General features: G+C 54.6%; 2 protein-coding genes across 3 annotated transcripts; both read left to right on the top strand.

Moving 5' to 3' along the window:
- The first annotated feature begins 4,659 nt into the window (after positions 1-4,659).
- Positions 4,660-15,218, top strand: Efs (embryonal Fyn-associated substrate). Its single transcript, XM_060391194.1, has 6 exons — positions 4,660-6,334; positions 10,723-11,001; positions 11,221-11,361; positions 11,452-12,171; positions 12,493-12,573; positions 14,249-15,218. The coding sequence occupies exons 1-6, from the start codon at positions 6,317-6,319 to the stop codon at positions 14,681-14,683; spliced, it is 1,674 nt and encodes a 557-aa protein (XP_060247177.1). The 5' UTR covers positions 4,660-6,316; the 3' UTR covers positions 14,684-15,218.
- Positions 15,219-17,684: 2,466 nt separating this feature from the next.
- Positions 17,685-24,788, top strand: Slc22a17 (solute carrier family 22 member 17). Of its 2 annotated transcripts, XM_021639629.2 has the most exons (11): positions 17,685-17,912; positions 18,352-18,746; positions 18,885-19,376; positions 19,466-19,569; positions 21,693-21,847; positions 22,533-22,698; positions 22,870-23,015; positions 23,143-23,248; positions 23,406-23,623; positions 23,884-23,995; positions 24,164-24,788. In XM_021639629.2, the coding sequence occupies exons 3-11, from the start codon at positions 19,110-19,112 to the stop codon at positions 24,450-24,452; spliced, it is 1,563 nt and encodes a 520-aa protein (XP_021495304.2). In that variant the 5' UTR covers positions 17,685-17,912; positions 18,352-18,746; positions 18,885-19,109; the 3' UTR covers positions 24,453-24,788. The 2 variants fall into 2 exon arrangements, with proteins under 2 accessions (XP_021495304.2, XP_021495305.2); XM_021639630.2 differs by lacking the exon at positions 17,685-17,912 and having other exon boundaries at positions 18,471-18,746; positions 18,888-19,376.
- Positions 24,789-25,153: the final 365 nt, after the last annotated feature.

Below are 25,153 nucleotides of genomic sequence, written 5' to 3' on the forward strand. Positions count from 1 at the left end.
GAGAAGAACACTGTGCCAGCAGCGGGTCTCACCCCTGGACACGGGCCCCCAGGGACCCAAGAAAGGGCAGCTGCCACTCTGGGGCTACGGGGATTTCACTCAACCTCTGCACTCTCATGGAACCCTATTGGCCGGGGGGGGGGGGTGGGGGGGGACCGTGTATGCTCCGGAAAGACAGATTCCGAAGACACAGGCCAGTCAGGGTCCAGCCTGCTGGGGAAGACCATGCAGAGACTGGCCTGCACTCTTCCTGCAGGCCCTCCTCTGTGTGCCCAGGGACCGCCTGCCCCACCTCAATGCACTCACACAGTCTCTACAATGATGTGTGCTGATTTGCATGTGTTTTCCCTCAGAAAATACCCCTGAAGTAACCAAGGGATCAGAAAGTAAACAAAGGGAAGCAGGAATAATGCATTCCACGGAGGACCACTTCTTTCAGATGCTGTAGGATGAAGCAGTCTCGAAGGAGAGGCGTCATGACAACAGAAGACATTCTCAAAAGTTGGGAGAAACTGCTTTGGAGGATCTTAGGGGCTTGGAACAGGGAGGCATTGGGGAAAAACCATTGGGGACCAGTGTTAGGACACTTGGGAAGAATAGTAAGGCCATAGTACTCCCACCCTTGCCCTGGTGCTCCTAGAGCTCCTAGATAGCATCTCCCTTTATGCACTGCTGGTCTTGCTCCTGTATTCACTTGAGGGTCCCAGATACGGTGCTGAACCCTAGACACATCATCTTATTCTAGCCTGATAATAAAACCATGGCATGAAAACTATCATCCTCATATTACAGGTGAGGAAAAAAAGACCCAACCAAATATAATAATCTACTCAAGGTTACGCAGTTAGAGTCTGTGCTGGTTTCCATTCCAGCGCCCAATAACTCCAAACCTAAGCTCCTAGCGTGAACCAGTCCTCAGCTGGCTGTGGGTGGGAGGGTAGCCCCCACCGTGACTATGCTCCTGTTCACCTGGACTTGCTTCAGTTGCACCTGCCCAAGACCACAGGGCATTTCTGCCCACTTTGGCATTCTGCCCTGCTGGCTGGGTCCACTGTTCCAGCTTCCTGTTCCCCAGCCTTTTGTCTGGCACATGGCCTCAGGTGGCTTGTGGTGTTCCTTGGCAACCCCAGAACAGGGACCTTTAGCTAGCAGTGCTGTTTCAAAGAGCAGGATTCCTACAGGTCTGCCCTACCCACGACCGGAGGAAGCCGACCTTGGCCAGTGCAGAAGGGGGTGCTCTTAGGCACAGAAAATGATCTCGGCTTCTTGTTCAAATGCTGACACAGCAGAATGGAACTGACCAGGGAGACTGGGACACTGTTCCTCACGAGAGGCATTTGGGGTCTCCCTCTGCCTCTGTACCTCAGGCCAGAGGAAGCCTCTGGAAGGAGGATGGAATATCCCTCCGATTGCACAGTCTTCCCCGGGGTTGGCTTTCTCCGTACTGTAAACCAGGCTGACCCATGAACCGAGTCTGAGCCGCAGGCCCCCACCCCACCCTGCTTGCTCAGCCTCTGTCCTTATCTCAGTAGGAGCTTTGTGGGACTCTTTAGGGTGACTCCCTGCCATGAGAAACATTTTCCAGAGGGTTTCCTCCTGGGGTGACTAGTTTTGGAATCCCTGAGTCATTTCAGCTTCCAGGGAATCCTTGGGGGTGTGGGGGTGGCAATGGGGAGAATGCTGGAGGCGGGAGCACAGACAGGTTGGCCCAACATCTGACATCAAGAGTACCCTCCCAACACGTCCCTACTTGCCTGGCAGCCAAACAGGGCTGGGTTTCCTACCCCTGTGCCCCTGGGAAAGAGATCAGTACCTGCGGGGAAAGGGCAGGGAAAAGTGATGCTCGGAAAAGCTCTTGGGGCTTGGGATCTGAATACAACTTACCAAAAGGGTACTCAAGCCCTCGCTGCCGCCTTGACCTCGGATGCGCCTTCTGCTCCTGCTTCCTCGTTGGTAGGACTGTATGTGTCCCTGGGGTGAGTGACCCTAAACGTGACAAGGTTAGCTGCCCTGGACCTAAGGTCCTGAAACGGTGTGGCATCCAGGGGATTGAGTTTGTTTCTATTCACCTTGTAAGAAGCCAGGACACGGGTTATTAAAATACTGAAATGTCATGCACCTGCTGATAAGTAGACGATGCTCTTGGCAATGGGGCATCCTCATCACACTCTTCTGAGAGACCCAGCAATGGCAAAGACGGAGACCTCTAGAATAGTATTCCCACATCCTGACTTGTAGGTGCTAATTTTTTTTTTCCGGTGCATTGGTGTTTTGCCCTCATGTGTGTCTGTGCGAAGGTGTCAGATCTCCCGGAACTGGAGTTACAGATGTTTGTGAGCTGCCATGTGAGTGCTGGGAATTGAACCTGGGTCCTCTGGAAGAGCACCAGTGCCTGTGGACAATAAGCCATCTTTCCAGCCCCAGCTAATTATTTTTATTATTTTAGTTATATGTATGCAGTGGGGGGAGGAAGGGCCGTGCACATGACTGCAAGTGGACATAGAGGTCAGAGCTGGGGTTACAGACAGTTGTAAGCCACCTGATGTGCATGCTGGGAACTGAACTCAGGTCCTCAAGAAGAGCAGTATGTGCTCTTAACCACTGAGCCATCTCTCCAGTCCGCTAATTATTTTTAATGCATTTGTTAAGTACAGAATAATTAAGCTCAGGAGACGACCTCCAAGGAGGACCCAATTTGCTCTGGGAAACACATGGAGTTAGCAGATGAAGGGTGCAAGGACTCAGGGATGGCACCTTTCCAAAGCTAACTCAATTTTGCCCTATATTCATAGCTATGTTCGTTCATCCACCCACCAAATATTTATTGAGCACCTACTACACCAGACACTGACATTGGGTAGCACTAGGAATGAGGAGGAAGAGAAACAGATGATGCCTCTCCCCTCTGGGGCTTGCAGTTCAGGAGACAGATGATAAGCAATGAGAAAGATGCTTTCGGATGACAATGGAAAGTGCAATGAAGAAAATGAACCCAGCCACGACATAGGCCATAGAGTTGCTGTGGAGGTGGGGCGAGGTTGGCCAGGCAGCTCTAACTGGGAAGGCCTTCTGGGCATGGTGATGGGAAGGGTCTGCAGGGAGGGTGGCCTAACCACAGCCCCGCCCCAGGGGTGGGGAAAGGTTTGGCACATTTCAGAAGCAAATAGTGAGTGGGAAAGCAGGGATGGAGGGGAGAGCGGGATGGAATGAGGTGGAACATCTAGGAAGGTGAGGAAGAAGATGGCTGGGCCCTGCTAGGAGGAGGAAAGAGTAGGAGAGAAGAGTGAGGCCTGGGAAGGCAAAAGAGAGTGCCTTCCCTCTTTGCTACTCTTTGAAGGCAGCAAGGGCAAACCTTGGCTCAAGATCAGGAGGCTGCTCTCACCCCTTCCCGGCCTGAGGCTAGAAGTCTTCCTCGTTTGAATAGCTGAGTGCCTCCAACCTTAGAGGAGAGGACAGAGGGTGTAAGGATGCAGGGGAGGCCCCACTCCCCAGCCAGGAACATCCTGTTTTAGTGACAACTGACAACGCTGTCAAAAGGAAGAAAAGCAATGCGCTGGGCACTTTCCACCAAACCAGCTGCTCCACAAGGGGAATTAAAACTGCAAGAGGATCTATGAGTTGACCGAGGTAACCTAGCTAATAAGCCAGGATGCACTCCCAAGAGAGACGCTGCCCCCTAACTTCCTTCCTCAGGCTCTGCGATTCCCCACCTGTCTCTCAAACTACTCCCTGACCTGGGCCTTTCACGTTCCTTCTGCCGAGTTTCTTCTGGCCTGCACCTACTTCTCTGTGTCCACCGGAGCACTTATGTTTGCGTCCTGCCCACCTTTGCTTTGCGCTAATGACCCTGGATTGAGGTCATACCCACTCACTCTTCAGCAGTGTCAAAAAGGCCAGATCCTCTCCCCCAGGACTGGGGTCTGGAGGAATGTCTCCCCTCGTGACCACATCCAGCCAAACTGGAACTGGAACAGAAGTCTCACTTCGTATGTATCTAGTTCCCTTTTGTTCTAATGGAGTCTGAGTATGGTCTAGTTTTCCAGCCAGGGCGTAAGGTCTTCACTCCAGCACCACAGCCAAGGCCAGAGCCAGCACCGTTCCTCCGGTGAACACTGAGAAACTCACTGAACCACTCTTCTCTCCACTGAGGGTTCTAGGGGACCAAGCGGTAAGGTGGGGGAGGGGCTGGGCTGGGGCAAACGCTCTCCCCACAGGTGGTCCTGGGAAGTGCCTGTTGGAGCAAGAGGGGTCTCAAAGCCTCCAGTTCTCAAAGGCCCTTAAATAAGATTTCAGATGTTCTCTCCCAGAGATGTTTCGACTAAGCTGGTTGCCTATTACGTGCTTTAAGTGTTCATTTGTTAAACATAAACACTAGAAAAACACTACAGCTTGTTTACTTTAGCTCTGTTTCCTAATACCAGCGGCGCCCCCCCCCCCCCCCCGCCCCATGAAAGAAGACAGGTCTTCCCCAACCCTCTGAGAAGCTCTCTCTGTTGTATATCTTCTCAAAGTAAGAGCCAGTGAAGGGAGGTGACTGGAGGAAAGCCGGCAGGGAGGGGTACAGAAGGCAGCGAGCTCGGGTGCAGCCGAAACTCCTGATTCCAGCCCATTCGAAAGGATTCTGTCCTCTTCTGCCCATGGTCTCCCTTCCAACTGCTCCAGTAGCAGCGAGGGCCAACCTGAAGAAGACAAACAGGCCCAGACTGGCAAAGGAGGCTAAAAGGCGGCGCAACCGGGCCAGCCTAGGATCCGGAGCCAGATGCCCGGGCTTCACTCTCCCTCTCGAGGGCCCGGACCTTTGTTCAACACCAGACCCCAGGCCCCTGCCCTTCGGACCTCTCCGGCTCCCTCCCGCCGCCCCCTGCAAAGTCAGCCCGGCGAAACCGCCAGGACCCCAGCGCGGCGGAAGCAGCGCGTTCCCCTCCCTCGGGAAAGACAGATGTGGGGCTAATGAAAGGGAGGCAGGGAGAGGCGTGGGGCCGGCGGGGGAGAGCGGGGGCGTGGCGGGCAGAGCCGAGCTCCCCCGAGCGCGCAGACCCGACCACCCGCCGGCCTGCCGCGCGGTCCCGAGGAAGAAGGTGCCGGGGAGAGGGGCCGGGCTGGGGCGCCGCAGTTCGGCCCGAGGGTCGGGAGCTGAAACTCAACACCTCCTCGGAAAGGACCGTCCCCCTTTCTCCGCCGCTTCCCCTTCCCCCTTCCTCCTCTCCTCTTAATCCCCTGGACTGACCCCTCGCGAGAGGAGTGGGCCCGAGGTGGGAGGGGAGAGAGCCTGTAGAGGGGGCCGGAGCCCGGCCAAGGGAGGGAAGGGGCGCGGCGCGCGAGGGGCGCGCGGGGGCCACGCGCGACCCCAGACCTTTCGTAGCCCTCAGTGTCCCCGCCTCGACCCCAGACGGGCCCACGGGACCGCTCCTCCCCCGCCTGCTCCCTTAGCTCTGTGGCCTTTTTCTTCGTTCTCCTAAGACACCTGGAGCTCCCCTAAGCTTCGGGGCGCGCCAAGGCCCGGTCCAGGGTGTGCGAGCTGGGCCCGGGGACCGCGGGGCGCCTGGGGCACAGGGTGGAGCGCGCCCTTGGGCGCTGGGACTGAGAGGTGCCTGGCGGCCACCTCGAAGGCCCGGCAGTGCCGAGAACGAGTGTGGCGGGGAAAGCCGGCCTCGGCGAGGGCCTGGGCACAGAGCCCAGCTCCACCGCCACGCGCTCTTAGGCCTTTGGTGCTGACTTGAGGGAGTTGGGAGACACGCAGCCCAGCTCTCGCTCCTCCTCCTTCCCCGCGGGTCCCGCCGCAGTGCCCCCGCAGCCACGACCACAGCCCTGGGAGCACCGCTCTGCGCTGATGGGGGAGGGTTGGTCCCTGGAGTTGCTCATCCAGCCCAACCACTCCGGCTGCTTCTCCCAACCCTCGGGGCTAGCCTGAGCTGCCTGGAGAGGTGTCGAAAACAGCCACAGTTCCTGCCTCTTCTCCCGGGACGTGAGCTTTGGGCTCATGTGTGTCCAGGAGGCCCCTCCAGCCTAAAGCGGCAGTTGTGGGGGCCTAGTGGACCCTGGGGACAGTTTAGAGCGCGCCCCTTGGATGAGGTCCCGCAGCGACGCCCAAGCCCGCCTCACTCCTCCTGCCTGGCCAAGCTGCCTCCCATTTGGAAAGTTTTGTGGGTTTTCTTTCTCCTCCTCCAACTTTGGGGGAGGCATCTCCTCAAGCGCCACGGCTTGGGGTGACCTTCTGGCTTGGAGGCCGGGAACCATGGTGTGGGGCAGCCGTCGCTGAAGTCAGCGAAAACTGAGCCTGGCCTGAAGCAGGCGACGCTCGCTGGAGGCCAGAGCCATGGCCATTGCCACGTCGGTGAGTCCAGCAGGGAAAGGAGGCTTTTGCCAAGCAGAGACCTCCAACCTGCTCTACGGCACTGTCGCGTTTGTTTCTATCCACTCTTTGTGATCCCCTCTCCCAGAAGCTGTCCCGCTCTCTTTTGTTTTCTTTCTCCCTTTCCTGTCCCCTGTGCCTTCTGGTTCTGGGTTGGCCCCTCCTCCCCTCTCCCTATTCTCTTTCTTTATAGTGGCTGCTGGAGGGGAAGAGGGGGGAGTGTAACCCCATCCTATCTGCTCTTTTCTGGGTGGGAACAGATGGCCACTGGTGGTTGGCAGGAGCTTGTAATTGGGAAGTAAAAAGAGCTTTTTGGCAAAGACCAGGCAGCCCAAGAAAAATGGAAGGCCGAGGAAGCCTAACTCTAGAGGGTTGGGGGAAAATGGAGAAAATGCGCAGAGGCTCGAGAACAGGCAGGGGAAAAGACTATAGAGGAGCGGGAGATGATGTCGGTCTGCCTCCGACCACTTTTTAGTGACTGGGGACAAAAGGAAGGGACACTTGACATGTTGGGATCGCAGGAGGAGGCCTACCAGAAAGTGCAGCGGCACACTGCCACCCCAGACAAGCCAGCCATTGCCTCACAAGTCAGCTGTGGATAGAGCAGGGGTGATCACACCCATCATCCATCATTCTTTCAGCAGCTCTGGGCCTGGGTTTAGGCAAACGCAAAGCATGGCCCCATTGGATAGAATTCAAACCTAGAACAGGGAGGAGCCATCCAGCCCCACCTCTGCTTTCTGTCTTGCAGTCTGTAGAAGAAATCCATTCCTTCTCATGCTTCTCCAGCCTTCTCTGGGCATTCCCGGGGAAAGCCAGGCTGCCACCTCCTCTCCCAAATTCTGGCTATGGGAAGAAAAATTATAAGACTAAAAGAAAAGCGTAGAGCCTCAGGATACCCTCCTGAGGATGGGTCCAGCTTTCATTCCTTAGACACAACCTTTCAGTCCTGTGGTGGCAGGGCGCCTTTGGGAATGCCAAGATCCTGGAGTTAACTGTCACTTTTGAGGTCCAGACGGTAGATGAGGGAAGGGTGTTCATGCTAATGAAACTCACGGGATCATAACAATAGTTATATTTATAATTTACTTTACATACCTGGCCCTGTGCTAAACTTTGTCATGATCTTTTGATGCATTGCTTCATGCAGCTCTCAACTTTATGGGCACATGTTGTCATCCAAAAATAGGTATTTGGCTATAGATAGGAACTCCCACAAAGGAGGACACTACAGCACAGGGATACTTAAGCCCACCTTAAATTCATCCCAGCAAGAAAGAGACTCACCCCCAAGCCCACCTGCACTTAGGACTTTGACTTTGATCCCTGGCTAGATCCAAAATCCCAATTTCTAGTTTTCAATTAGGAGGAAGGGTGTAAGACACAGCTGGGGACATGGGTCTGTGGTAAAGTGCTTGCTGTGTAAAGTAAGGGTCTGAGTTTGATCCCCAGCGTGCACATAAAAAGCTGTGTGGGGAGGCAGGAACAAGAGGATTCCAGAGGCTGTTGACCAGCTAGTGTAGCTGAATCAGTGAGTTTAAGGTTCAGGTTCTCTCAAAAATAGAATAAGGTGGAGCATGATTAGAGAAGATACCCACCATCAACCCCTGGCCCCCACACGAATGTGCGCACTTGCGCGCGCGCACACACCACACACGAAAGTGGGAGAGGGCAGAGCCAAGCAGCAATCTGTGTTATCTGTTCAGCATACTTTCCTTTTTGTAGACAGTATCTTTGAGGAGGCACAGTATAATCAGAAGTAGTGTGGTAAGGGCCGGGCCTTAGCTCAGTGGTAGGCATTTGCCTGGCATCTTGAGGTAGGAAGATAGTTGTTTGCGAGCACGAGGACTGGACAGCCTGGCTCCTCGCACAGAGCAGGGTCGCAGAGGAACAGCACATCTGTGAGTGAGCCGAGCCTCCTTCTCCCCTGCGGCCCGGTCACATCCTGCCGTAGCTGGAGATTTATTTGTTCATTTGATGGTGGTGGTGATGATGATTTTTTTTGTAGTACTAAAGGCTGAACCAGCACTGCAAACGTCCTAGGCAAGGGTTCTATCACTGAGCTCCATACTCAAGATAAGCATTTTGGTTTGTTTTTTGTTTTTGTTTTTTTTTGGGGGGGGGTTGTTTTGGTTTGGTTTTGTTGTTGTTGTTGTTGTTTTTGTTTTTGGGTTGGTTGGTTGGTTGAGGTTTGGTTTGGTTTGGTTTTGGTTTTGGTTTTTTGAGGCAAAGTATTGTAGCTTAGAGTGGCCTAACCCTGATCCTCCTGCCTCCACTTGGCAAGTGCAGGAGTAACAGATGTGTGCCACAGTAATCACAGTGTCTATAAGGTGGACCCCAGGGCCTTTTGGATGCCAAGGTAACTACTCCACCAATTGAGGTATATCCTCAGTCCCCCAGCCTTTTCCTTTCCCATTTTGAGATGGGATCTCACTAAGTTCCCCAGGCTTGCCCTCAAAATTCTGATCCTCCTGCTCCAGCCTCCCCAAGAGGCTGAGATTATGGGCCTCTACCACCAGACTCAGTTTAACTAAATACTTCATCTTGTTTAGTTTAACTAAGTAGATGCGTGTGTCTGTGTGTGCGTCTGTACACCCGAGTGTAGGTGCTCATGGAGGCCAGAGGTATTGGACCCCCTGGAGCTAGAGTTACAGGAAGTTGTGAGTCATGCGTTACGGCTGCCGAGAACCAAAACTTGGGTCCCCTGGAAGAATAGTACCCAGGTCTGATGGCGAAGCCATGTGTTCAGCCCCTGACTGGAGACTTGTGACTGAATTAGACATGGCTACCTGGCCAGCAGGGTCTAACTGGCTGTCCTCCGGTGTTTCTGGGTGAGCCCCAGCTGCCTGGGAGCCTGCTGGCAGGCAGTCATTTAGCAATCACAGCTAAAGCAGGATGTGCTCTGATCCTCCGAGTGGAGTAAGTTTGACTCTTCCAAAAGACATTATGGAACACGAGCACTAAGAAGAGTTAGACCCCGGGGGCTGTATTATACAAACACCTCACTCACCTTGGAGTCGCTGGCCGTCTCTACGGCTGTACTCATAAACTAAAGTTTAAACGAAAAAGAGAAAGGAAGGGCTAGTGAGGTGGCTTCATAGGTAGAGTGCTTGTTGCCAAGCCTGACGACCCAAGTTCAATCCCCAGAACATGGTGGAAGGAGAGAACCCACTCCTGCAAGTTATCCTCTTGAGTTCCACACGTGTGAAGAGGTCACCCTGGTTGTAGAAGGACAATAGAGGGCGCTCTAGAGAGAGTACAGGCTATGACATCAAACCCTGCTCAGCCCGCAGCATCTGCCATGTGCCTCCGGTCCAAGTCAACTAAACCTGTGTCCACTTTTCCTTCTAAAACGGAGATTATGAGCATTAGATTTGGTGTAAACACCGAAAAGTCTCCAGACATTGTGTTTGTGGCTCAGTACCCGAGTTCAGGCCCTCAATGGGGAAAGCTTAGGTTCCCGCCCAGGAGGGCCTGGAAGTAGTCATACTGCAGCCCAGGCTGGCTTCAAGCCTTCAGAGCAGTTCTCCTGCGTCAGCTCTCCCAGCCACTGGGACGACAAGCATGAGCCACCTCTCCCCACTCTGCTCGGGACACACGTCTCCTCTCCCTGCTTCCTCAGCCTTTTCTGGTAGAGCTGTATGTCAGGCCAGGAGACCGAGCGTGGCTTCTGTTTGTTCTCTCTCTCAAGTGTGCATTAACACTCGGTCTAAAGAAGGCATCTTCCAGGCCCACTCAGAAAGATGGGTCTCTGCAGTTGCTTGATCTAACCTTTTACTTGTTGGGAGGCGGGGTTCAGTGGAGGACAGAGAATCACAAGAGATTCTGTGCGAGAGCCTAGCAAGACCTCGTCATGTGCTTTGAGGAAATTCATTGAACAAATGTTATGTTCTGAGAGGGACCCTGTTGCTCCCGTTCTTACAGGGTTTATAGTGTGGCAGCAGAACTTGATAATGACAAAACCTAAGTCATAGACGGTGTTTTGGAGGAAACAGGGTGGATACCGATGCAGAACGAGGTGGGGAAGAGAATAAAGAAAAGGTTCTCCTCGGAGACATTGTCTTAGAACTGAGGGATGCAGAAGGATCAGATGGCGTCAGGAAATGGAGTAGAGGAAATACCAGTGCAGAGGCACTAAGATGGAAAAGAGCTAGGTCGAAGAATGAGAAGGGAAGGCATTGTGTCCTCCGTGATGCTGATAAGGCAGAACCTAATCAGGAGCGGGGGGGGGGGGGGGGCGGGGGGTGTTGTTGTTTGGGTTTTTGTTTTTGTTTGTTGTTGTTTTAACTTGAGTGGAAGGGGAGGCTGGTCTAGTTTCTGTGTGACCCGACTGTGTGTGTGAGAACTCTCTCCCCTACCTCCCCCTCCAGGCCCAGCTTGCCCGGGCACTGTACGACAACACTGCCGAGTCCCCCCAGGAGCTGTCTTTCCGCCGAGGGGATGTTCTGCGGGTCCTGCAGAGGGAGGGCGCTGGCGGACTAGATGGCTGGTGCCTTTGCTCCCTGCATGGCCAGCAGGGCATTGTGCCCGCTAACAGAGTGAAGCTCCTTCCTGCTGGGCCAGCACCCAAGCCTGGCCTCTCCCCAGCACCTCCTGCTCAACCCGGCTCATCGGGTCCCACCCCAGAGCATGGCAGTGAGGAACAGGAGGTAAGAACTGGAGCCTCTCATCCCGGGCCTGGGATAGGCTTACAGGGAGATCCTCACTGAATACCTTGACCTTTCACTGGCTGATGTCTGTCTGCCACCTGCTTCTAAGCTAGCACAGGGAGTGTGGAGGGAGGAGGCTAGAAAGTCTATAAACTCCTGAAGTTTTACATCTGCTCCAGTGACTTCCACTCTCAACACAGCCGGCTCTTCATTCCCTAGGTGTATGTGGTACCACCGCCAGCTCGACCCTGCCCTGCCTCAGGGCCTCCCGCTAGATCCTGCTCACCCTCTCCTGACTCCATCTACAAGGTCCCCAGAGTCAATGGGACACAGCTGACTGCCTCCAGAGATGCGTCAGAGGTGAGAGCTCTGTGTATGTTGGGTGAGGGCCAGAATTCCCAGGGGTGGTCTACCTCAAGACCGAAGGCTAACACTGTTCCCTCCCTCCAGGTCTATGATGTGCCTCCCAACATCCTCCGGGCTCCCTCCAGCTGTCCCTATGACTCCCCGGCTTCCTTCTCCTGTCCTCTGGCCCCGGTTGTCCCACAACCCCCCGGAGAGGAGGAAGCTCCCTACGACGTGCCTCTGGCCTTGAAGCCACCTGCAGAGATGGAGCCAGATCTGGAGTGGGAAGGGGGCCGGGAACCAGGGCCTCCCCTCTATGCTGCCCCTTCCAACCTGAAACGGGCCTCAGCTCTGCTCAACCTGTACGAGGCCCCTGAGGAACTACTGGCGAACGGCGAACACAGGGACGCGGACGAAGGCATCTATGATGTGCCTCTGCTGGGGCCGGAGTCCCCGTCTCCAGAGCCCCCAGGGGCTTCTGGCCCCACCGACCTGGACACTCTGGCCCAGCTTCTGACCAGAAGCCCTCCACCCCAACACAGGCCCAGGCTGCCCTCCACCGAGAGCCTGTCCCGGCGCCCTCTGCCTGCCCTGCCTGTCTCCGAGGCTCCTACTCCTTCTCCGGCTCCTTCACCTGCCCCAGGCCGGAAGGGCAGTATCCAGGACAGGCCTCTGCCCCCTCCCCCACCCTGCCTGCCTGGTTATGGGGGCCTCAGACCAGAGGGAGATCCAGAGTGCAGGGAGGTAGACGGTGATTCGTCAGACCCTCACAATGAGTACGAAGGCATCCCGATGGCTGAGGAGTATGACTACGTGCACCTGAAGGTAAGACCCTGTCAGCCTCACCAGAAGGGTCTCCCTCTCTCTCTCCCTTTCTCCTAGCCTTCTGCCCTGTAGCCTGGGACTCCAGCACTCTGGCTCACACCACGTGAGAGAGTGCCACGTACCCTAATCCCAGCGAGAAGCTGAACAGCTGTCCCCTGCGGTCCACGGACTGCAAGCTCTGAAGCTGAGAATACTTCCCTGAAGGGGGGAGCCTAGGGAGGGATCCAGGGGCCTGGGGCCTGCATTCTGGGAGGGACCCAGGGGCCATGGGGACTGCATTTTGTTCCCTTTCCCTACCACTGACACGTGGTCCCTCTGCAGGGTGTGGATAAAGTTCAGGGTTCTAGACTCCTGGATAAAGCTCTCCCGGCAGATCCTGAGAGGGGCCTGGCAGAACAGAAGGTAAACCTGGGGGGTGGGGTGCCAGACAAAATGGACTGGAACTTAGGGGAATGGGTTTTCTTAACCAAACCATCAGTGAGACAGGTTGGGGCTGGGTTAAGTACATCTGAAGCAGGGACAGAGCAGAGAGGAGTTGGGAGTCAACAGAAGGTGCAAGGACAGGGAAGAGCTTATTGGGAATTCAGGAAGACAGGAAAGAATGTGCTGGAAAGAAGTCAAGTAGCCAGGAGAGCAGAAGGAATTTCTGGGCGATGGATCAGAGCTGGCCAGGTGACTTTTCTCCAGCAGTGAATTCCTAGGCTCCTAAGAGACTGACTCCTAAGCTGGTCACCACTGACTGACCTGGGGCTCTGTAGCAATTGCTTTATCTTCCTGGACCTTGAAACTGAGACGGTTTCCTCAACCCTGTTTGTACCTGATCTTAGCCAAAGGCCAGGAGGACGTAGCATAGTGTCTGTCATTCATCAGGTATCTCTCCAGTAGGCCCCGTTCATTTCCCAGGTGCTGGATCCTGTGCTGGGGAAGCTGCTCCCGCCATCACACTCACAGGTGTAATGTTCACGCTGCTTACAGTGATGCTTATACAGACTGTAGCACACTGTGCTGAGCCAGTTCAGCATTTCATCTCAGTGTTTACAGTAGCCTTCTGAGGTACAGGCTGGACCTCACTATCTACCACAGTTACCTCATGTATATCACAGTCTGGTGAGATGGCTCCTACCAAGCCTGATGACCTAAGTTGGATCCTTGGGACCTACGTGGTGGAAAGGGAGAACAGACACTCATAAGTTGTCTTTTGACTTCCACATACATGCTATGGCATGTTTGTAACACACACACTCATACAAAATAAATGGTTAAAAATTAAGATACATGTCAAGGTTCTTTTTATTGGTATCTTCAGGCAGGATCTCACTATGTAGTCTTGACTGACTTTAAACTCAAAGCAAGCCTCCTGTCTCAGGCTCCCAAATGCTGTAGTTACTTGTGTGAGTGACCATGCCCAACTCGGTCAGTATGAGCATAGCTCAGTTGGTCACATAGAACATTCGAGTATAGATAACATTTTTACTTTGTTGTTTGATTTTCGAGACAGGGTTTCTCTGTGTAATCTTGGCTATCCTGCAGCTCACTCTGTAGGCTGGCCTCGAACTCAGAGATCTGCCTGCCTCTGCCTCCAGAGTGCTGGAATTAAAGACGTGTGCCTCCAGTGCCTGGCTACATTTTTGCTTTTTTAATGAGGCCATTAAATTTTTTTTTGAAAACATGGCTTGCGTTATGTTTGCGTTGGACAGAAGAGAGCTTGTTGGTTTGTTTGCCCTGCTTGCTGCAGTTTGTTCTCAGGATGCTGGCCACACACACACACACACACACACACACACACACACACAGGTCTAGAATGAAAAGCCCCGTCCCCAGCACAAGGATACTCTGAGATAAGGAATCAGGAAAACTCAGAGACTTCTCTGAGGTTGCCTGAGATTATTTGAATTCAGATCTTTCTGGAATCAGCTGTGTGCACTTTACTGCTGTCTCTGAGAATCTAAATTCTCTGGTGGTGAGAAAAGCCAAAGGGGTTGCACTTGATAAAGAAGAACAGAAGGGGGGGGAGACAAGTGAGAGGGGGAGTGGCATTGATGGCTTTGTCCTCACCCACCCTCCTCTCGATCCGTAGGAAGTCCCATCCCCAGAGGAGCCGCTGGTCCTGTCCACTGGAGACCTACAACTTCTGCACTTCTACGCAGGGCAATGCCAGAGCCACTGCTCGGCGCTGCAGGCTGCTGTGGCAGCCCTCATGGCCAGTACCCAGGCCAACCAGCCGCCGTGTCTCTTTGTGCCCCACGGCAAGCGAGTGGTGGTGGCCGCTCACCGCCTGGTATTTGTCGGGGACACCCTAGGCCGCCTGGCAACCTCTGCACCTCTCCGGGCACAGGTGGGGGCTGCAGGCACCATGCTGGGCCAGACTCTGCGGGCCACTGTGCTTGCCGTCAAGGGGGCTGCCTTAGGTTACCCATCTGACACTGCGGTCCAAGAGATGGCCCGGTGTGTGGCAGAGCTCGCAGGGCAGGCCCTACGCTTTACCACCCTGCTCGCTGGCCTGCTCCCCTGAGGGCCTGTTCGTAAGCCTTACCCTCGATGCCTGCCAGAGCCCTGCTCTCTGCCGAAGGTGGCTGAGGGCTGGGCTGGAGGGAACGAGGATTCTTCCCCCTTTTCATCTGTCTTGGTCATCTTAGCCACTCACTGAGGCATCTCCTCCCCTCTACCTACTACTTTTTGTATGAGCCATTTTGTATAAATTATTTATATTTAATATTTCTTGCTTTGTTCAGGCAGGCATCAGGCTATCTGGGGTAGGAAGGGGCTGGGCTCCCCTTATCATCCTGGGGTGGAAGTCGCTGTATGGCCTTCTGCCTTTGGGAGTTTGGAACACGGAAAACCAGGTGGCTGACACTTAAGGCCACACAGAGCCTCTCTCCTGTTTCTTGGCTAGAGATGACCAGCACCTCACTCTCTGCTGAGATGGGGGCAGGGCAGAAGTTGCCCAGAAAGTAATAGTCTGGGAAACACTGGAGAGCTCCTCCCCCCGGAAATTGGGCCAGCTGGCCACGGGCATGGATGCTCCTCAATAAACCCTGCCGAATGGTTTCCGGACTCTGCTTCTTGAATGCCTGAGGGGGAAGGCCTGGCACCCCTGCCCATTCCTGTAGGACACAACATGAGGAGTAATTTTGCTCCCCTGAACCTTTTCGATAGACTTGTCCTCAGCTCCTGGAATGGCCCAGATAGAGTCCTAAAGGTACATAGTGAATTCACTGTTCCAGCAAAACTGGGGTAGACAGCAAGTCAGCTACCGTGAGTGCATCTTAAAAAGAGCTAGGCAGGTGTCACGATGCATACCTTAAATGCTTGAGCACTTGGGATGGAGAAACGGGTGGACGTGGATCTGTGAGTCTAAGGCCGGACTGGTCCACGTTGGGAGACCCTATCAAATAAGTTGCTGGTGATGGAAATCAGTGGGTGATGTGAAGAGATTAGGTGAAGGGAGCAGCTGGAGAAGGAGATGTTGGTGAGGAAGGCTGGGAACTGATGCCTGGGCTGATATGGGATCAGGGAACCAAGATGAGTCTGTGGCTAGTGTTTGCAGACATTGTTGTCACATGACATCACTAAAGTGGTGCAGATGTGGAGAGTTTGGCCACAACAGCCTCAAAAGGTACCTCCTTCAAGAGGACCCCAACCTCACCTTCCCACCTCAGGCCAGCTATAGCCAACCGAAAGGCCAGTGATCTGGCTTCCCTAGGTGACTTCAAGAGAGTCCATCCCATACTTTTCCCCCCGGGCTTCCATCACTTAGGGAAGCTGGGGCTGCAGATGAATACAGAAGGTTAGTAGCCATCATCCATTTGGTTCCGCTTTCCACAAAACCTGGCTGAGTGACTCAGCCAGGGCGCCTCAAGTTGTGATCATAATACTTGTGTCCCTGTGCATTGGCCTCTTCGACTTTCTCATCCTACGTGAGGGAGAACATTTTCAGACTGGGGGTTAACAAATTCACCCCTACATATACATTGAAGGCCATTCCCCCCCTACCAGATCAGCTTGCCATAAAGAACCTGAACGTGGAAAGGAGTCTTCAGTTCAACTCTAGATGCCTTGTGTACTTGTGTGAATGTAAGTCACCCCAGCTTTAGGACGAGGGTGATCAAAACGGTCTGAAAGGACTTTTGAAGACAAGAAAATGCTTAAAATTAGAGAATTACTAGGCTGGGCTGCCACACACCTTTAATCCTAACATGGGAAGTAGAGACAGGCCTGGCCGACACAGTGAGACCACGTTTCCAAGAACAAACAAAAATTAAGGAATTCTTACTCCAAGGTGAAGAGGAGGTTGGAGACCAGCTAGCGGCAGTGACTCCAGGCTCGAAGGAGCACAGTAATTCTGAAAGGCCCGACGGGAGGTGGGCTGAGGACACTGGCGTTAGAGGAGGGTTTTCTGTGTTTGAAAAATTTCTGAACAAAGGAAGCAACGAAGCGATGATTCTGTGGCTTAGACTTTGTCCATTGTGGCTCATAGGAGAAAAAAAGATTTCTTTACACTTTCCGGACTTTACCTGGGTTCTAGAGTGAAATAACCGTCAAGCGTTACATCTCTTTGAGGAGTACACGTCTGATTTGGGGGTGTGCACACTCGCGCTTGCGCACGCACTGGGTATCTAGTTGAAAATTATGGTTCAAGGGTCTTGATGACACCAGGATTGTGCATTTTTAGCAATCTCCCAAGTGGCATGGATGCCATGAGTTCATCAGCCACACCACAAAGGAAGTCTGGGGCTTAGGCGTGATCTCTCTGAGGCAAACATGCCTGAACTGACAGCCAAATGATGAGGGAACCTTTAAGAAGAAACCCTGGGGCAGAGGAACCAGCTTGTGCCAAAGCCCTGTGCTGCAGGAAAAACTGAAAGAGGGCCAGGCAGGTGGTTGGAATGAAGGGTAGGGGGAACGAAGTGGAATGTGGCTACAGAGAGCTCGTGACCAGACATGCAGGCTCAAGTATGCCTGTGTCTTGAATATTCTTCCTAGTGAGAGAAGCCATTGAAGGCAGCTAAGCAGGAAAGAGACACAATGGGACCTCCGTTTGGGGGCCTGGCAAGGTGGTTCAGCGAGCAAACCTGGAAGTCACTGTCTTCTCCAGAACCCATAGAAAGAAGAAAGACAGGAACTCTCCTCTGACCCCAACATACGCTGCCTGGCATGCACACCTACACACAAACATGATGTGCTTACACACTAATAGGTTTTTTTTTTTTTTTTTTTTTTTTTTTTTTTTAAAGAAAAACGAAACACCTGCATGTTTAAAAAGATCATTCCATCTGCACCATGAGTAGCAGATGGAGAGAAACAAAGTGGGCTCATAACACCAGCTGGGACCTAAGAGTATGACAGTCCCCCTGAGTGAGAGAAGCAGAGTGAGACTTTCGTGAGGGGCTTGACGTGAGATGAAGAGGGCGTTCCCAGGGTACACACCGAACCTCTGGCCACAGGAGGGTGAGGTGCAATTCCCTCAAAGAGGGAACCATTAGAAGCCGCCCAGATTACAGGGAAGGGTGTTGGATGAGGGCCCTAAGAGACATTCCAAGTTAGTGGGCCACCGAGAGGTTGCTTCCCGGACCCGGGACCCTGAGAAGAGCTGGAAATAGGAACCAGCTATTTCCTGGGTTGATGGAGTCTATATAGCACGGGGGTAACCGCGTGAGAGCAGAAGGTGAACACCGAGCGGTGCTGAAGAGGAGGAGCCTGCGTCTGCCGAGGAGAACACCAGCAGGAGAAAAAGCCAGAAGGTGAGATTTGGCAGTCAAGGGATGAAGTTTAGAAGAGGTGGTCAACAGTGCCAGAGGTTGTTGGAAATGGTGATTCAACCAACCTGGGTGTTGGGGGAGGACCTGTCCCCCGTAGAGGACTGAGGCTAGAGAGCCAAGCACGGTGCCAACCAGATCCCTCCATCTGCAGAACCCATACTGCCATTGCGGAATTCCATGTCTGCCTCCCGAAACCACCTCTAACGGTACCCTGTCCATCCTTTTATCCTCATGGCCTCACGCACTGCCCGGGACACAGCAGGCACTTCATAAATTACATCGATAAACTTAAGGGGAGGGGTGGAGAGTGGGTGGGTGATGAGTGATGGGGAAGAATTGGAATGAGGAGGCATCGCGGGCGTTTGTCCTAGCTACCTACCGACTTGACGTTTTTATTTTCTTGAACCGCAATGGCCCGCAGCCCTCAGAAACAAACCACGGAGACCCCAGCCTCTCCTTCCACGGGGGCCCCAGCCCCCCCCCTTCATCTCTGACGAACAGTCTGGACCCAGGTTCTGCTGACGTGGGAAGGGGAGGAGAGTCTGGAGGAAGGGGAGGGGAAAGCGGCGCAGAGACGGTAGAGACGGAGGAGGCGCCCGCGGCTGCAGAGCTGCAGAGCGGGGTCTCCCGGGCCTCCGCGTCCCAGCCCTGCGCACACAGCCGGGCCAGAAAACCGTTTGTTCCCTCGGCGCGGCCGACAGGGCCCCTGCGGTCGGCAAGCTGGCGCCCCGAGTAGCCACCGGGACCCCCGAGCCCAATGGCGGGGGCGGCAGCAAAATCGACAGCACCGTGGAGATCGCCTCCAACGCCAACGGAGTAAGTCCCTGCGCCCGGGGGGCTCCACCGACCTCTCCCCGCCCGCGCGCGCGCGCCCCGCCTCCCCCACCCCCGCAGCCCCCCGCGTGCCCGCGGCCTCCCCCCCCATCATCTCCTCTCTCCCGCCCCTCGCCGCAGCAGGTCGGGAGCCTCGGAGATGCGGTGCCCCCCGAGCAGCTGCAGGGTGAGCGGGAGCGCCGGCGGGAGGGGGAGGGCGACGGGCTGGGCAGCAGCCTGTCGCTGGCCGCGCCCCCGGGCCCCCTCAGCTTCGAAGCTCTGCTCGCCCAGGTGGGGGCGCTGGGTGGAGGCCAGCAGCTGCAGCTCGGCCTGTGCTGCCTGCCCGTGCTCTTCGTGGCCCTGGGCATGGCCTCAGACCCCATCTTCACGCTGGCACCCCCGCTGCACTGCCACTACGGCGCCTTGCCCCCCAACGCTTCGGGCTGGGAGCAGCCCCCCAACGCCAGCGGCGTCAGCGTCGCCAGCGCGGCCCTGGCAGCCAGCGCCGCCAGCCGGGTCGCCACCAGTACCGACCCTTCGTGCAGTGGCTTCGCGCCGCCGGACTTCAACCACTGCCTAAAGGACTGGGACTATAACGGACTACCTGTGCTCACCACCAATGCCATTGGCCAGGTGAGGCGGCCGGGCGGGACCTGGAGTGGGAGCGGGCCAGGGCGGCGAGGACCGGGCCTCATGCGCCTGCACCACTCTCACGTCCCCAGTGGGATCTGGTGTGTGACCTGGGCTGGCAGGTGATCCTGGAGCAGATCCTCTTCATCTTGGGTTTTGCCTCCGGCTACCTGTTCCTCGGTTACCCCTCGGACAGGTGAGGACTGTTTGGGGGGTAGGGCTGATAGAAAAGAGGGGGTGCTGGCAGAACTAGCCCAAGCAGCTGGGTTCGCAAAACGACAAGGATGTTTCTATTGACTGTACTCCTCAGCCTCCTCTGAACTCCTGTTTAACTCCTGTTTCATCCCCCATCAAGAAATACACCCTCTATATCCACCTCCACACAAGGAGGTGACCTCACACTCGTGACCTTTTACCCAGTCGCTGAGCAGAAGATCCACATCCGTGAGACCGCAGCCTCATCTCCAGAGTTGACAGTCGCTTCCTCAACTAACCCCTCATCTCCACATTTCTTGTTTCGTTGCCCTTACTATCCTAGCCGCCTTCCTTTCTCTCCTCGTGGAGAGACAGATCCATCTTCACTGGCTAATAGCCTACCCAGACCCTTGGCCCAACTCAGTGGCCACGTTCCTAAAACTTAATGTTAATCTCGAATACCAGCAGCCCCATTCCCAGTGGCCAGTAATTCAACTTCAGGGACGGATGACCCCATCTCTGACCAGTGGCCATCCCCTACTGTTCACTATCTCCACAAGTAACTCTCTGAAGTAGCTCACGCTTCCACGCCGGCCATGCCATGGTTCTATCTTCATGGCTGGCCAAAGCTTTCAGCTTCTCTTCGACCAAAACTTCCATTTCCATGGATTGGTGGTGACATGTCCGCTGCTTCCGAAAACCAGGACCGCTGACTGCCGACGTGTGGTCTGCAGCCCTGCCTAAGCGATTTCTGGGGTAACAGTTCAAAACGGTGGTCAGGTCCCTTAAAACCGAGAGCTGCCCTCACGGCTTACCAATCACATATACCTGCGGGCCAGTGATCCTGAGCCCACAGATAAGCCGTCCCCCCACCCCCAGGCCTCAGTAGCCTCACTCCTGTGGAATAATGGCCTCATTCCCCATGATGGATAATTTAGTCTCCTGAAGTCAGAAGCCTTAACCACATTAATCAGATCAGCTCATCCTTATGAAAAACAGCCTTAACCAATTGCCTTATTCCAAGATATCAGTGTTCCCCCCCACACACACACAGCCCTTTTCCAAGGACCACTGGCCTTGTCTTCATCTCCCATGGACCGTTACTCATCTCCCAGCATTCAATAGCTCGGTAGCACTATCCTTGCTGGCTTGGGATCAGTGATCACAATAGTTAGCAATACCTACCATCGTCAGTTGCCTCTCCCTGTCCTTTCATACATTAGTCTGTTTGTCCCTGTTGGCACACGCCTACACTAAGACCCTCAGTTGTTCCGGCAGTAAAGACCAAGTCTCCAGAAATGCATAGATCCCATGCATTAATAGATCCATTCCCCCATCAGTAGCTCCTCTCCTGACCAGTGGGCCATCCCACTGCCTACCCTTATGTGCAGTTATACCCAAGCCCCAACTTTGTGAAACGGCTTTCATCTCCAAAGGACAATCTCTGTATCCTCACTGGTGGATAAATACTATTCGCATGTACACATGGCCACTGGCTACCTCCCTGCTCAGGAGCTCCCGCTGCACAGAACAATCAGTGCCGCCCCCAGCACCTCTGATGATTGGAGTCAGAAAAGGCCTCCCACCAACAAGGAGGAAGGTCCTGACCCTCCTAAGCAGGATCCCATTTGTGACTGAGCTCACACCCATGATTAAATGTACTAATCTCTGACAGATAGCCCTGTTCCCAAGAGTTATGGTCCCCTCCCATAAAACCGTAGCTGCATCCCATGGCCCAGGAGTCAGACATCATTGTATGCATAGCCCCATCCCTATTCCCCACCATCTTTTTTTTCCTTCCTTCCTTCCTCCTTTCCTTCCTTCTTTTCTTCCTTCTTTCTTTCTGTTCAGTTTTAGACAGGATCTGTCTGTGTAGTAGTCTTAGCTGCCCTGGAACTCCTGAGGCTGGCCTCAGACTCACAGAAATACACCTGCCTCTGACTCCCACATGCTGAGACTAAAGGCGTGTGCCACCACACCTACTCTGTCATCTTTTCTAGCTTCAGTACAGCTCTTGCGCCCTGAACCTCCACCTCATATCAGCTTTGAAGTAGACAGCTGGGGCCTTCTAGTACCTCCTCCATCAGGGTGTCTGGGTGACCAAAAGCTCTCCCTGCTTTCTAGGTTTGGCCGTCGTGGAATTGTGCTGCTGACCTTGGGGCTTGTGGGCCCCTGTGGAGTGGGAGGAGCTGCTGCAGGCTCCTCCACAGGCATTATGGCTCTTCGATTCCTCCTGGGCTTCCTGCTAGCTGGTGTCGACCTTGGTGTCTACCTGATGCGTAAGTGGCATTCTGCCAGAGACCTCTGCCTTGGGTCTTGTGCCTACTTTTCTGTATCTCCAGGCAATTTGCACTGCCCCTAGTCCCAAATTTCAGCTGTCCAGACTCTCAGCTGTCTTTATGTCCAAGCTTTTTAAAGAGTCCAGGCAGGGGTCCTGCTTCCTCCCATGCTGTCCTCCCACTTGCTGTGATCTTTAAAGTCCTGAGCTGACCTTAGTTGTGTCACAGAATAGTGCCTCGTTTTAAAAAAATGAAATATTGGCCATATATTCCAGTACTTGGGAGGCTGTAGCAGAAAGATTGTGAGTCCAGGTGTGGTCTGGGCTACACTGTGAGACCTTGTCTCCAACCCCACCCTAAATGAAATCCTGACAGGCTTCTGTGACCTTGGGCAAGGGTCACATGAAGGTCAAATAAGAGACCTTCATGTCTCCATGAAAGGACCTGTAAACTGGGAATGCCAAGCACCCAGACAGCTTCGATTCTAAAGCCCAGATGGGTTTAAGGAGGAGAGGGGTGTAGGCTCCTCCTCCTTGCCACCCAGACGATCATCTGTAGGAGGGCATGGCTGCCGTCTCTGCTGAGGGCCTGACGTAGCTTTCTGTCCTTTCCTCCATCCTTCCCTCTCTCCTCTCACCTCCTTACTCCCTGGCCTCTCCTCCCTTCATCCCTGCTGTATCTCCAGGCCTGGAGCTGTGCGATCCAACCCAGAGGCTTCGGGTGGCCCTGGCAGGGGAGTTGGTAGGGATGGGAGGGCATTTCCTGTTCCTGGGCCTGGCCCTTGTCTCTAAGGACTGGCGATTTCTGCAGCGAATGATCACCGCTCCCTGCATCCTCTTCCTGTTTTATGGGTTAGTATCACCTTCACCTGTATCCTGGTTCTTTCCATCTTTACCTCCAGCATAGCCCTTAGTCTAGAAACCACTCCTCTCCGCCACCTGCCCGGTCCCTCAGAGGTGGTAGTTTCCCATCCCTGGGTCCAGAGAAAGAAGGCTTCACAAGACCACCCTGCCCGTTCGTAGCTGGCCCGGGCTGTTTCTGGAGTCCGCGCGGTGGCTGATCGTGAAGAGGCAGATTGAGGAAGCTCAATCTGTGCTGAGGATCCTGGCTGAGCGGAACCGGCCCCACGGGCAGATGCTGGGAGAAGAGGCCCAGGAAGCCCTGCAGGGTGAGCGGCAGGGGTCCCTACATGGGGTGACCTTTGCGCGGTTGTGCCCCCGCCAAGGGTCTCCACCCTGGTGTGGGACATCCTGGGGTCTCAGCCTTTTCTAATGGTTCCTCTCTTTTTCCCAAAGAACTGGAGAATACCTGCCCTCTCCCCACAACATCCACCTTTTCCTTCGCGTCCCTCCTCAACTACCGCAACATCTGGAAAAATCTGCTTATCCTGGGCTTCACCAAGTGAGCCTGGCTGTCTGAGCTGAGGGCCAGGCCAGTAGCTGGGATAGGGGCTGGTTGGGCGGGGACAGCCTCTTGAAGCCCTGCAGAGGTGAAGCTGTGGGAAGCTGTGGACGGAGGTTCAGAAGCTGTTCTTTGCTTCTCCCAACCTGTTGCACAGCTTCATCGCCCACGCCATCCGCCACTGCTACCAGCCTGTGGGAGGAGGAGGGAGCCCGTCAGACTTCTACCTGTGCTCTCTGCTGGCCAGTGGCACAGCGGCCCTGGCCTGTGTCTTCCTGGGGGTCACTGTGGACCGTTTTGGCCGCCGGGGCATCCTGCTTCTCTCAATGACTCTCACGGGCATTGCATCACTGGTCCTGCTGGGCCTGTGGGATTGTGAGCATCTTCTCATCTCCATGTTGTGGGCTCAGTATGGGAACCCCAACAGAGGTGTCTCAGAAAGGCATAGGTTTTCCAGGACTTAGGCCCTTCCCAGATGGCTGTCCAGCTGTGTAAATGTGTCTGTTCCTTCATTCCATTACTGAATGCCCAAACAGCATGAGCCAGAGGGTTTGAGAGCCAAGAGGATGACAGCCGAGACTAGGCCAGGCGTGTGCTCCCCACCTCCATTCATATCATCCCTTTTGGTCCCCCAGATCTGAACGACGCTGCCATCACCACCTTCTCTGTCCTTGGACTCTTCTCCTCCCAAGCTTCTGCCATCCTCAGCACCCTCCTTGCTGCTGAAGTCATCCCAACCACTGTCCGGTGAGAGCAGGGGTGATGCCAGGGGAAGGGGCAGGGCCAGCCAGACCTTTGGCTTTGGTAAAGCCTTTGGCTGAGGCCAAGGGCTGAAGGATGTAAAAGAGAAGTTGCTGGAGAAGAGCCGAGGTGAGGCCCACAGCTGTAGGCTCAGTGCCTTCTCCATGTTCTCAGGGGCCGTGGTCTGGGCCTAATCATGGCGCTCGGGGCGCTCGGGGGGCTGAGTAGTCCCGCTCAGCGCCTCCACATGGGCCACGGAGCCTTCCTGCAGCATGTGGTCCTGGCGGCCTGCGCGCTCCTCTGCATCCTCAGCATCATGCTGCTGCCGGAGACCAAGCGTAAGCTTCTGCCAGAGGCACTCCGGGATGGGGAACTGTGCCGTCGGCCTTCCCTGCTGAGGCAGCCGCCTCCTAACCGCTGTGACCATGTCCCGCTGCTAGCCACTCCCAACCCTGCCCTCTGAGCAGCCTCTGAGCTTGTGGGGAGGCTGGCCATGCAGAAAGGTAACAGAGGGCCCTAGCAAGATGGACGGGAAGGCAAGGCCACCCCACACAAAGGCTCAAAGGCTACTCACGCCAGCCATCCAGGAGAGCTCAGAGGGCCATTCCCAACCCCATCTCCTCCCTGCTGCTTTGTGTTCACTTCATCAGCAAGAATCAGGACAGGGGAAGAGTATCATACTATAACCATCAGGTCTGGGCTCCATCCTCTGCCCAAAGACATCTTCCCAGACCTCACTCTTTCTCGCTCTTTCATTCTGTTTCAATAAAAGACATTTGGAATAAATGCGCATATCGGAGCCTGGGCTTTCCTCCCTTCTGTTGTCCTTTCATCTCTCAGAGAAAGACTTTCCTCAGTGAAACACAGACCAGTACCAACATGATCTTTCTCACTGGGCCCTGGCCCGAAGTGTCAGCCTAGAAGCAAGAACAACTACTCACTGCCTGCTCTGTGCCAGTGCCCTGCTAGGTGCTCCCACACTTTGTCTCACAACACCAGCAGGGGAGGTGTTTGGAGCAATTCAGCTTCTGTCGTTGGCAGCTATAGAAATTAACCTTAGGGGCTGGAAAGAGGGTTCACTAGCTAAGAGTGCTTGCTGATCTTCTAGAGGACCTGAGTTTAGTTCCAGGCACACACACGTCTGTCACAACCGCCTGTGACTCC

Source organism: Meriones unguiculatus, chromosome 9, assembly GCF_030254825.1.
Source record: "Meriones unguiculatus strain TT.TT164.6M chromosome 9, Bangor_MerUng_6.1, whole genome shotgun sequence".
Classification (NCBI taxonomy): domain Eukaryota; kingdom Metazoa; phylum Chordata; class Mammalia; order Rodentia; family Muridae; genus Meriones; species Meriones unguiculatus.

Coding starts and splice junctions, on each gene's coding strand:
- Slc22a17 (XM_021639629.2), top strand. CDS start 19,110: ATGGCCTCAGACCCCATCTTCACGCTGGCACCCCCGCTGCACTGCCAC. Junction 22,699..22,869: donor ATCCTCTTCCTGTTTTATGG/GTTAGTATCACC, acceptor GCCCGTTCGTAG/CTGGCCCGGGCTGTTTCTGG. Junction 23,996..24,163: donor GTCATCCCAACCACTGTCCG/GTGAGAGCAGGG, acceptor CCATGTTCTCAG/GGGCCGTGGTCTGGGCCTAA.
- Efs (XM_060391194.1), top strand. Junction 11,362..11,451: donor CCTCCAGAGATGCGTCAGAG/GTGAGAGCTCTG, acceptor CCCTCCCTCCAG/GTCTATGATGTGCCTCCCAA. Junction 12,172..12,492: donor ATGACTACGTGCACCTGAAG/GTAAGACCCTGT, acceptor GTCCCTCTGCAG/GGTGTGGATAAAGTTCAGGG.